This window comes from Chiroxiphia lanceolata, chromosome 16 (genome assembly GCF_009829145.1).
Source record: "Chiroxiphia lanceolata isolate bChiLan1 chromosome 16, bChiLan1.pri, whole genome shotgun sequence".
Taxonomy (NCBI): Eukaryota; Metazoa; Chordata; class Aves; order Passeriformes; family Pipridae; genus Chiroxiphia; species Chiroxiphia lanceolata.
Window position 1 is genome coordinate 8,593,771 of NC_045652.1, and position 13,191 is coordinate 8,606,961.

Sequence of the window (13,191 nt, forward strand, 5' to 3'; positions counted from 1 at the left end):
ATGGAAAGATTTTAAACAATTTATCCAAAGAGTTGGATGCAAACAGGCTTTTCTTTAAACATCAAGCATGCAAGTCCTTAGGCCAGTTAATTTTTTGTTAACAGATTTATCATGAGAGGAAAGGCCTGTGTTTCCTTTAATGATTTTCTGCCGAATAGAAACTCAGGCTTCAAACAGAGAAATACTTCAGAGCAAGGAATGAATGGAGACCAGAGGATGGTTATTGCTTTTAAAGGAAGCCATTAATAAGAGATAATGTTATTAGAGGTAATGTTCTAAATACATTTCCACCACGCTGACTTGGGTGTCTGAGTGTTGACACTAAAGGAATGACATTTTTCCAGTCTCTGCCAGCGGGAAGTGCTGGGCTGCCTCAGCACTGTGCCAGCAACTGCTGCCCCTCTCACAGAAGCTACTCCCTGGGAGGCAAAGGCAGGTACACAAAGACCTGGCAATAGTTATTTTCAGCCTGCTTTGACTCAATGATTAAAAAGCTCAGGGTCTTGCTGTTATTTCATTCTTTAATAGGGAACATCAGCACAAGCTCTAAGTGTACAGTTCTAGCATCTTACCAAAGACTAACAAAGGGCAGGTAACTTGCTGGCCCATCACCAGAACTCCTGCTGGCTCCAGAAGGACGTTTTTCATATTTAATAAAGCACGACCTACACAGCTTGGAACAGAGATGTGTCTGTACGTGCCACGCTGAAGGGATCACACAGGTACTGTGAAACCGAGTCCTAGCTTTTTATTAAGCACCAGAAAAAGCATATTTGCAGCAACCTAAAAGTGGAGCCAGAGAAACAAGGACTGAATCCTCCTTAACCTCTGAGCAGGACAACCCCAAACCCCAACGTGCTGCATTTCACGAGTCAGCAACACCACAGATGGTGCCAGCCGTGCTCTCCTGTCTTCTGGCTCTCCTCCCACATTCCTCTGCACAACTCCCAAGGTGTGGACTTCCTGCTTTCCCATGGTTTTGCCACTTTAGTAGTCTCCTCCCAAAGAGCACATAAACCTGCCAATCACAGTTCTGTGGCTGCAGGTATCTTTTACTGAAAAAAAGACAACAAGGAATTTAAATCTTGAGGCATAGGTGCTTTAACACAGCTGTTTATTACTATAGTGAAATATTCAAGCAAAACCACCAGCTTTTTATGGAAACAATAAAAGTGCAAATGTATTTTGGCATTAAATAGGAAATGAATTTATAAATGTTTTCATTAAAATGGGCTGACACTTTGAGCCTATAAACACTTTAAAATAAACCAAAACAATAGCAGCTGAACACTTCAGTTTAATCTTTGGTCTTATGATTAACCAGCAAAAAATAGTTGTACCAAGAATGTCCATTACAAACAGACACTTAAAATTTACATTACTCTGCAGAGATTCAAAATCAAGAGGAATGTTTGCAAGATATTTGGTCAGATAAAATATAATAATGCCTTTGAGAAATACAAAGCATTTTTCAATACAAAATGAAATCATATATATGAATTTTGGTACTGTAACTAAACTTGTTCTCTTTCAGGTGTGACTCCTCTTCCCAATAAATGTTCAATAAAATCAACTTCATTTGCACAGTCTTTGCAAAATTAGATTGCAGGTAAGAGAACCAAGAACCCACATTAGGGGTAAATAACATGCTCTTTCTTCTGTGTTTGTGTTTCAGTTCACACACACAGAGGGAACCACACTGAATCTATGGTACATTATAACAGCTACAACCTTAACAAACAGGTATTCGTAACCTCGTTCTGTGTGCAGTATCCATGGGCTGGGAGAGGAGGAAGAAGGCAAAAGGCTCACAGGATTACTCCTATGGGTCAAGTTCTCTTTACACCTCCTTGCAGATAAGGCCATCTGACAGCTCCAGCACGCTGCAGGTACCAGTGCTGTCAATCTGCTGTGGAGTAAGATGAATACTGGAACAGAACCCAGCTTTTATCAGCTCCTTTTGTCAATCGTATTCATGAATGCACGCTTTATAGCAGACAAGAAAAATACATTTAATATCTCAGTTGTACAACTGAGACGCAAGTTAATCCAATCTAAGAGATTTTCTCAGACCTCTCACCACCTGCACACGCATTGCCTTATGGCAGGATGCCCTCTCTCTTCAAGGAAGCTCACCCAAGCCTAAGGTGAAAGCAAACATATGCATTTTTCTCCCATCACCACCCATCACAAACTCAAAAATGTCGTTCTGAGCAAAACCTCACACTGAAGATCTGCCTGCATGGCCAATAAACTGAGGGTTTGCCTCACTTTTCATCCTGATTCAACTGCCTTGGAAACACTGTCAAAAGCAAACCCCACTTAAATCTCTTTTCCCTACACTCCAAATCTGCTTGCTTTCAATGGCTCTCCTCCAATTTTACCCCATGTCCTTTGGCTTGTTTGCAGCATGTCTTCACCAAGAGTTTACCATCATCCTCACTCACCCCTCAGCCCAACTTTCATTTTCTAAACTATTTACATTCTCCACCATCTCTGTCATGCATTTTCCAATGCAATTTTTTTTTCCTGGTCTTACTACATTTTAGCGAGAAAGTCCTTCCCAAATCTATTTCAGATTTTCCTGTATTGTGGCAATACTAAAAAAATGTGCATCTGCCTTTCCAGAGAGAGACAGGGATGCAGTGATGTGAACTGACAGACAGCTGATTGAAGTGGTCATGATGCCAGAATTAACAGCCAGAGGGTTTTTATGTCATGAGTTCAGGCAGCCACAATAACCTGGACTGGCCGTCTGGTTCTTCTTTGGGCAAGAGATTCAATGGCTTTGATTGCAGAACTGCATCTTATTTTAAATACCAACTAACACAAGTCTGGAAAAATAGAACATATCACGGTCTGCTACCAAAAAAAACCCGGAAATACCAAGGTAGCTGACTTAGTCTTAAATACCATGTGCAAAGAACATTTGATCAATACTACCTATAAATACACTATCTGTATTTGTAGAGGGAAGCACAGTGCTTCAAATACAAAAATAACCCAGCTTGCGGGTGTGACCTAAGGCTATAATTACCTGAAAATAAGGCTGCAAGAGCAGTTAAAAAAATAGACAGAAGTAGGCAAACATATGCCTAGGGAGTGTTTCCATGTAGAAAAATAGATTTTTATAAAGCTTCATAGATTTTGAAAATGTTTGTTTTGTGCTCTGATGTACAGAACTGTGAATAAGTCACACTGGTACATCAGGGAGAGCAGGAGCAGATTAGTAACTTCAAGTTATCCTAAAGCTTCCCAGAAGTTACACTTGGTCCTTCATAATTCATTTCAGAGTGCTTACCTAGGACACAGTAATGAGTAATAACACACACACTCCTACACACCAGCAATTCAGCAACACATTTTGGCCCTTAATACATCAAATACTTGAGCAGGTGACCAAATAAAGCAAGGATTTGAAATTCTGACTTTGCTGACACCCTGGCACATCAGGTTCCCATACAGCAGGTACCTGCTCTGGGAGCTAAGGATATTTGCAAAGCTGGCTGCATTACAGCTCAACAGGTTATTCCAGAACTGGGACATAACCAGGCAAGAAGCAGAAACATCTGCCTGATGTTTATACTTAAAGGACACCAGAATCCATAGTCTAAGACTGCCATTGTACCACGAATTAGTACTAAATAATTTTGAAGTACCCTGAAGTATTTTGCTTCCTCCTCCCCATAATAAAATAACGATTTGCTATGGCACAGCACTAAAAAATCCCATCAGGTTATTTGGTTCAAACACTGACACAATCAGACAACTGGTTAGGCAGTTATCCAAAAATCCCACCAAACTCCTACCAGGGAGCAGGAGGGTGCAGCAGTCAGCTTTGGCACTGAGATTTGGACTGCTTTCAGGTTTGTTCCAAAAAATAGTACAGAGTTTCTTAGTTTTGTTGTTGGTCCTTGAGGTAAAGCAAATCCTAAGAAAATAATACTTGAATACAGGAACAAACAATAAAACTCAACTAGAACCCACGAATGAACATCAGAGTATTTCTTTCAAAGGTTGTCCTTAGGATGATTCAAATACCACTCCTTTAACAAAATACTAATGCCTCCTCCATAGCAATATTTAGTGCAGCCAATTACCCTAAAAATAAGGCCTTTGTGAAAATAAAGTGCTATTTGTTTCCTTTTATCTCTATTTTAATCCTTTGTTACAACCTTCACTTGAACACAGCAATGTGCAACTAGATTCTTATACTGTTATCAGAGAGGCTTCATTTCTTCCCTCAATTTTACACTAACGTGTTATATTTCTATTCAGCACGATGTGCTCTATTACACAGGAAATTTAAAGCATGGCATTGAGCATTTCTAGCTGTGATCCACACCCATGCTCCAGTGCTCATCGCATTTTAAGAGCGTCTTGCTATGCTGAAGGGGGGTTGTTTGCACTTCCAGGATTTTTAAATCCCAAACGGATTTTCTGTCATAAAAGGCAAATCTCAAAAAAAACGTCAATTTTGCCACTAAGACAAAAAGTTAAAGTGGCTTTCTAAAAAGATCAGTTTGAGCCTGTTAGTTTGCAAACAAGTCAACTGAACACAAGACTTCTCCGCTAAGGCACTTCCCCAGAAATGTCACAATTTTCCCACGTACAACCAATGAGACTGAACAACAAGAATCACAATTTCAGTCTTGGTCTCCGGATTCCAAGTTTTCTCAGGTCAGGGACAAATCCACAGAACCACATTTAATCAGGTCCCACCTTCCTCAGGCTCTTGAAGGACCAGTGGGCTGGGATTGTGCATTGCCCTGGAAGGGTCCACGGGTGACACCGGCTCACTCTGCCAGCGGCTCCTGCTTGGCCTCAGCGATGTGCCGGCACGGGGTGGGCACTGGCCGCAAGTACCGGGGATTGCTGTACATCCTGATGATGTGTGGGGCCTGGATCCAGGTGCTGATCAGCTGGAAGGCCACAAGGTCCAGTGTGGGCCCGTCGAAGGCAGCCAGCAAGTTCACAGGGGTGGCTTCCTTGAGGAACCGGGGCAGCGCCACAGCCTCGGGGATGCTGGTGTTGCCCAGGAAGAAATCCATCAGCACCTGCTTGCGCAGGCAGTCCCTGAGGTACAGCACCAGGTCCTCCAGCCGCTCCACCAGGAACCGCTCATCCCAGGCCTCCAAGGGCCCCTGCAGCAGCACAGAGAAGAGGGCCGTCTTCAGGACGTAGGAGGAGAGCACTCGGCCCCACTGGGAGCAGAAGGGCTCCTCCAGGCCCTGCCCGCGGAGGTCCCGCAGGCCCTTGAGGATCTGCAGGCACTTGAGGTGGCAGGAGGAGGCCGGGGCCTGTTCCTTCAGCCAGCCCAGCAGACGCTGCTCCTGCCGCGAGGCGTTGAGGCCCCAGAGAGCCTCGGGGGCCGGGGGGCCCGGGGGGCTCTGGGGCGGCAGGGCTGTGAGGTAGAGAGCGTCGCCGAGAGGGATGGCCGGGATGAGGCGCACGGCCATGGAGATGTGGCAGCAGACGTAGTCGGAGCAGGGCAGGATGTGCAGCGTGGGTGGGTGCCCGGGGCAGGCCGAGAGGCTGATGCGGCAGCGCTCCTGCAGCCGGTACCGCACGGCGCCCAGGCAGCGCTGCAGGTGGCCCTGGAACCAGCGCAGCACCAGCCCCGAGGAGAGGTGGCTGCGGCCCTGCAGCTCCACGCAGAAGCCCTCGGCGAAGGGCCGGCAGCGCCGTGACCAGCCGTCCCTCGCCCGCAGGCCGCACACGAAGGCGCCGCGCGGCCCCAGCCCGGGGGCGCAGCGCGGCTGCGGCTCCAGGTGCGGCGGCAGCCGCAGGGGCACCAGGATGTCGAAGCAGTCGGGGCTGCGCACCTTGTGCTGCTCGTAGGCGCTGCCGATGCGCACGAAGTCCCCGCGCAGGCTGAGGGCGAGCGGACCGGGCTGCAGCCCCTGCGCCTTGGCGGCGCGGACCAGCTCGGCCACCACCCGCCCGACGTGCGCCTTGCTGTGCCCCAGCACGTGCGGGGACACCCGCAGCTGCCGCTCGTGGAACCGCTCCAGGGCCCCGCGCCGCGCCCCCGCCGCCCACCGCGCCCCGCCGCGCCGGGGGCCGCCGCCCGCCGCGCCGCAGCACCGGGCGAGCAGGCAGCCCAGGAGCAGCAGCGCCGAGCCCTTCAGCAGCGGCACCCCGGACCCCGCCGCCTCCTCCGTCCCCGCCGCGTCCCCCGCGCCCTCGCCGGCTGCGCCGCCGCGCAGCGCCTGGTAGAGGCAGAGGAGCGCGGTGCAGAGCGCGGTGAGCAGCGGCCAGAAGCCGCGCACGCTGAGGGGGGAGGCGGGCAGGGCGCGGCGGGGGCTCGGGCCGCGGGGGGAGCTGCCGCCCGGCCCCGCAGGCGGGGAGCGCCCGCCCCCGCCGGCCCCCTCCTCCTCCGCCGCCCCGGCCGCCCCCAGTGCGGGCCGCGCCGCTGCTGCCCCCGGCCCCGCCGCGCCCCTGCCTGCCCCGGCCGCCGCGCCGCTGCCGGGCTTCCTCTTCCGACGGACGCGGCCCCGCGTCAGCCGCCGGCTGAGCTCAGAGGAAATGCCGCGGGCGGCGGCCCGAGGGCCGGGGGCGTTGTCCGACGGGGGCCGGCCCGGGGCGGGGAGCGGCGGGGGCCGCCCGCGAGGTCGCCGTTTCCCGCCTTCTCGCCGCCGCTCCGGGCCCGCCGAGCCCCGGCTGCCCCCGGCGACCCCGAAAGCGGAGCGAGAGCCGCTCCGGGAGCACCGGGCACGCGGTTCCGTGCCCCCCTCAGCGCCACACGGCGCCGCGGGGTGTTCTGGTGTGGAACGGGGCGTTTCTGTACCCCCGCACCGGGGCACAGCGGGTGGCGGGGAGCGCTGCTGCCCGCGCTGCGGTGCCGGGGCACGAGCTCCACGTTGCACGTTTTCCCTCAAATAAAAAGTGTTAACATGCCTGTCCCGCTGCAGGGGAGACTCTCCGGTTCCCAGCTCTGCCTGAGGGATTCGGTGCCAAAGGGACAGCAAAGCCATTACTGCCAGTGTACCAGGGTGGGGATGGGCTGCTGCCTTACTAACAGTTGCTTGCAGTCAAAAACGTTCAAAAGCCTTGAGTTTTTTACCTTGTGCCCAAATATTCAGATATTAACAAACTAAAAGGGAAGAAATAGCCCTGGGATATATCTGCACAGATACCTGAGATCATTTTAAAACACATATTTTTCTGGAAGTATGTGAAACTCAGTCTCAAATGTTGATGGGGACAGGATCATCATCCTCAGCTTCTGCTTGGTTAATAAACATTTACTGAGTTTTGAAGCTGTTTGCTGAAGTTTAAGAACCATCTGTGTAAGCATTCTGTGGTTTAATTTCAGGTGGTCATGTTCTTACTGCATTACTGAAACTTGCTGCATCTGCACACTGGCACTAAGTGGCCCTACGAAGGTGAAGAAGCAGTGCTTGAACACAAGAGACTGAACCCAATAAGCTGAAAATGCTGTAACAAAGGACCAGTCAGAGAATCGAGAGAGAGGCTGTACAAATGTTTGGTTATGCAATTTGTCTTTGTAGGATACAAAATATGACTTCAAGTACATAAAAATCATACTTCACCAAAAGTAGCTTATGTTTTACAGCCAAGATGCTGCACACAAAGTCAAACTGGGTAATCAAGGTCAAGCAACACGAATTAATTCACAGGCAACAAAACTAGGGTGGGAGTCAAGAGTACACTTGAGAAATACAAAGAGATGTCCTAACCACTCCAAATCTGACTCTTGGACTTACAATCAGGAGTTTGAGGATTTTTTTAAATTAAAAATAAAGCAGATGTAAAGGTAAGAAACTGTAGGCAATTTTATAACATCTCAGCCAGTACAGTAGTCCATGCCCCACAACCAAAAGCATGTTTTCTGACAGCTGCAGGCAGCTGAGTCCACAGCCTCGCTACTCAGAAATGTCATTCCTCAACAGTCATATCTTAGGGGGAAAAAAAAAACAGGAAGTGAAAAGCGTTTTTCTTCCCCACTCCTTGTTTCATGTTTTCCTATATTTCTTCACAAAGCCATTTGGGAAGAACAAGGGAACAAAAACATTCATTGTGCTGCTTATTGCCTGTGACCCCTCACTTCACTTTGTTCTGCACCCCCAAACTGTTTAAAAAACCCACAGCTGTGCTGGTGTTAAACCAATCCTTCGAGATGTTTCAACTGAAAATACTGTTGAACTCTGAACCCTTGGCCCATGCATTCAATTTTTACTAGCCTGTGCTTTTTTACACCCTCAAGCCCAGTGTATTTCACATGCCTTCAGGCCTTGCTCCAGGCACACCGATTTTTGAAGACAGCCTGCACTCTCTTTTCACGCAGGGTTGATTTGATTAGCTGCACGGCCACGCTCAGGAGACAGACAGCTACATATGCAGGAGCTGGCACAGCCCTTTGTGCCTGCCCACGGGGTGACCTAGAGCCGAGCAGCACAGCAGTTATCCCTCTGGGACCTGTGTACAGGGAAATGCTGCAGCTTCCCAGCCAGCTGTGGGCCCCATGGGTGGGAGGAAATGCAGATGTCACCCCAGCCAGTGGGACAGGCCCCAGGGCCAGCTGGCCAAAAGTGTGTGACCAGTCACACCAGGCCTGCCAGTGCAAACACCAGCTCAGCACAGGCTCCTACGTGCCCAGATGCTGCTGAGGCAGGCTCTCTTAGGCTGCAGAGTGATGGGTTGTACACAAATAATCATGATCTCAAAATCATGAATCCACAACACTGATTTTTACTACTGCTGTTTAAATTACCAGTGGGTCCCTTCCCACCTCCTCAGCCAGATGCAAGATGAGAGCTGTAGAACCTGAGGCTGATAAAAGGTGGCCAACAGCCTATTTTTCGAGGCTTGGCTGCTTCATGTCTCCCTGAGCACAGGGTGGGTCTCTGGTCAAAATGCTCAGTACATCAGAGGTGGGAGACATCACAGAGGTGCTCAGCTTTATAAAGTTTTTAATAGCAATTGCGTACTCAAGAAAAATAATAGGTTGTACACTAATAACCCTGACCTCAAAATCGTGACCAGAGAGAATTCATAACATCAATTTTTACTACCATTGTTTAAATCACCCATTGTTTAAATTGATGTTATCTAAACACTCGCTTCAGAATGTCCCATATCCAGGATATCCTGTTCACTAAATAAGGAATAATGTTATTCTCAAACAAGCCTGAGCTAAAAATAGATATCCCAGTATATATGATATGCATGATAGCTGTGGGGCAGATTTGCAGAGGCAAAAGAAATCACTGGGTTAGAGCATCCATTAAAGTTTCCCCACAGCTGGCAGTATTTCATCAGTCACATCTGTGTGACTGATCTGTTCATGCTACAGTATGCCAGACACTGTCAGATGTGGGCAGAACAGTCTGCACCATCCAAGTAGATAGAAGAAAGTGGCAGAAAGACACAAGACACGGACAGGTGACGACATTTGTCTGGTGTTTCCATGTTCTACCTGAGACACAAGCCTTAGGCTTTCTCCCAGCTATCCCAGGTTGGTATCTGCCCTGGTGAACCAAAGCTGCATGTGGTCTGTTGCAGGTGCAGGAGGAAATATGTGGGGATCCCTTCCAGCACCAGTGATGTACAGCTGCACTTCTACAGCAAGCGGGTTATACCTCCAACTTCTTATAGTGCTCTATTAAATGGACTATAGCAGAAAAGTAGAATAATTGATTACAAAAAAATACAAGATCTGTCACTCAACTTCATGCTCCAGTGATTACTCTTTTAATGATTTCCTCTGAAAGCAAAGTTGCCAGCACATCTCTCCCCCAGCCCACTGGGTGGTCCTGCCAGGGAGATGCCATGATCATAATAAACATTCTTTGCCTGCCATTCATCTGACTCCGACTCCAGGTTTTATGGGATACTATTAACTACCATGCAAACCAACAGCATCAGGCAGACATGAATCCATCTTTTATTGTGGACTAATGAATCTCTGCCAGTCACAGCAGCAGGGGATGGGAGAACAGGCAAGGGTGTTCTTGCTACCACTAACAGATGAGGAGACTCAGCAATCCAGGACTGAGGAGAGCCAAACCTCCAAAGCACATACATGGACATGGAGGAGTTTTGGGAGTAGGGGTGTTAGTGCACATTCCCTCTTAAAACATTTTCTGTTTAGTAAGTGGGATGTTCTTGCCACCTCTGCCAGTCTGTTTGCTCACTAGCTATCAGCAGGGTGTAGCACTTCTTAATCTGAGAGCCTGCAAGCAGCCCAGGCTGCTATAAATCACATACAGCCCAATACAGGATTTCCTTGCTGTAGAAGGATGGCTTCCTGAGTAACTCATACAACAACCTCTTGCCCAAGCTCGTCCTTATCACAAACAGAAATACCCTGGTTCTGTGCTGGTATCAGTACCAGCATCAGCTGGTTCATTTCCAGCTTGCCCCATATCATTTGAAAAGCCTCAAGGACTACTTTTTTGCATAAAAACTTGTGTGAGCAGGGCATTTATACTTTCCCATTACTCCAGCATTCAGGAAGCCATGTCTATATGTTTCCAGCTAAGCAATGAAACAGGAAAAAATGCACCAGCCTATGTACATCAGTGTCAGTTGGGATGCTGAGTTCTGTCTGACAAGCTGTGACCGTGGCAAACTGCCATCCCATGTTCTCCAGAAAGCTGACACAGTGGCTCATGTTGTGAAGAAATCCAACTACAGCATCAGAGAAAGGAAACATCTTTCAGCAAGAAGAATGCAAGTATACAACCATCATATGGAAAGGGGATCAGCAGTAACTGTGAATGTTTTTTACACTGAAAATGGAAACATGACAACTCTTCAGGTCAAGACCGTAAGTCTTGCAAAGGCACTTTAAGTTCAGTATTTGATGTGATCCACATTTGAATGACAACAGTCATGCTGAGGTATAGCTTCCAGTGCTGTATCTAAACACTCCAGCTAACAAGCCCTTGTAGCTCTCCTAGGGCAGCAGAGGAGGTGATCACACTGTGCTGGTGACAAGGCCCCAGTGTGTGTCACCTTCCCCATGCAGGAGACTGCTCAACCCTTCCCTTCCCCCACCACCCCCAGGGCTCAGCAGAACTTGTGGGTCTGAGAACCCCCAACACGGAATCCCCAGGCTTAAAAAGCATCAGATAGAGCCAAACCTTGCACATGCTTGTGTTAAACCAATTCGATAAAAAACAGTTTAATGCCAATCTAATTAAATCCGGACGCATTTGTGTGTGTTGAAATGTAAATTTAATCACTGACTGAAATAATTTAGCTTAATTAATGGTAAGTCACTGAAATTTGTATTTGCACTATAACTTGCTAAACTAATAAAAAGTGATCACATAGCTGAGCCCTAATGTGCTGATTAAAGGAGAGTAATTTAAATGAGGATTGTAACAGTTTCCTTATACCAGTTTGGGGTTGTTTTGCCATTTCTGTTTTTCATAACCAGTGCAAGAGAGTTAGAGACATCAGGCTTGTCCTGCTGGTTTCAACAGTGCTGTGGCAGTGTCACTGATGGTTTCTAAAGAACAGCAGAATGGCAGCAGCTGCCCCCCTCCCCTCCAGTGACTCTCATTACTGGGTCCCAGCCGTGAGCCTGCCTGGCCTCCCCGCCTTTCAGCTTTGGACTTGTGTACCCCTAAGCTTGCCATGAAATTAGAGAAGGGGTTTTGTGCCTGACAAACAACCTGCAGCAGCGAGCTGCAAAAGAAGCTTAGGCACAAAGCATTGAGATACACCCTGCAGAACCAAAGGTAAGTGCACAACAGGGAACGAGCTCTGTTATCAGCTTACAGCCTCACATAATGAGATGATCCCGGCTCAGCTGACACTCCTCCTGATGAGCCTGGGCTGGATCACCCACCCAGGGAAAAGGAGGGAAAATACAGTGTAGGAGTGAGGGAGGATCTGTCCAGGGAAATCAGCTTATCAGCACTTGACAATTACAGTGGGAAAAGCTGATGCTCTCGCTCACAGCACCCAGTCTGCCAGGCTGGAGGGCAGTCATAGCTCTAGGAAGCCTTGTCCTAGACCCTTACATCATCCTGTCAAGGACAGAGAAGGAAAAAGCTAATGGCTTAAAAGGAAAGTGGCCTGTGGAGAAGGAAAAGCAATCTAAAACTGATCAAAGGACCCAAACCAGCACAGTTTTTCACCCTTGCATTCCCAGAGGGACATTAGCAGAGGTCCTTGGGCTCAGGGAGGTTTCAAGGTTTCACTTCACACCCACACATGGAGCCTGGCAGCAATCTCCAGCTGGGAGCATCTCCATCATGAAGGATCATCCCAGCAACATCAGCCCACGCAGGGCAGTGTCCTCTGCACTGCTCTGGCCCACCTGATTTGGGTGCAAAGATGCTGGGGGGATGCTGCAGGCACTGCTCATCACTGGTGTAAAAGAAAACCTTGCAGCACAGTGCCTGGTATAGATGTCTGCAACTGCAGTTGTTTAAATCACACCTAAAAATCAGCCTCAGTCATGTAATCTTCCTGCTTCAAAGGAAACTCTTTACCTGCTGGGCTGCCCTGTGAGGCGTTGAGCATCACAGTGGTGGAGCCTGAAATCTCACCAGGATGGCTAATCTTGATCTCTTCCCAGCATCCCTCAACACCAATTTCTCAGGCTGTACCCTTTTAACTAAGATAAAACTTTCCACAGATCAATGCAAAGCAACACAATTACTTCATTAGCAAGAGAGCAAGTGCAGCATATTCCCATCTTTGTTCAAAGCCATTCAGATGAGCTCATTAAATGACAGCTATTTTTACATCTGGTGTCATAGGTTTCCTTATTACCACAGTGCCAACCACTTGATCAGAGGTGGGAGCATCCTTCATATTCTACCTAATTCAATTTAAATCTATTTTTTTAAATTACAATACAGAAGGTATCACATTTGCTCCCTGGAACTGTAAAATACAAGTTGCTCTCATCTCACATAGGTACAAACACAAAGCAAACTCACTGAAACAACAGGAATGGCACAGGCTTCCCTAAGGGAGACTGGGGTCAAGCCCAAATTGCCTTTACAACAAGCTGGTTCACAGCTGCATGTTATTTCTTACTTTACTTTCAGAACATGTTGTCTCCTGTTCCCTTTGCCATCTCTAAAGTGGTACCTGCAAATGGGGAAGAGAACAATGAACGTAAAAGGTTAACTTGTCTCAGCAGTGGTGGCAACAGATAATCCATGACCAGGCTGAAGTCCTACTAGTGCAAGGGAGTGGATC

At 48.3% G+C, this 13,191-nt stretch overlaps 1 protein-coding gene across 1 annotated transcript; it reads right to left on the reverse strand.

Moving 5' to 3' along the window:
* Positions 1-1,097: 1,097 nt before the first annotated feature.
* ITPRIPL2 (ITPRIP like 2) lies at positions 1,098-6,977 on the reverse strand. The gene has a single exon (XM_032704316.1). The coding sequence runs from the start codon at positions 6,975-6,977 to the stop codon at positions 4,797-4,799; it is 2,181 nt and encodes a 726-aa protein (XP_032560207.1). The 3' UTR covers positions 1,098-4,796.
* Positions 6,978-13,191: the final 6,214 nt, after the last annotated feature.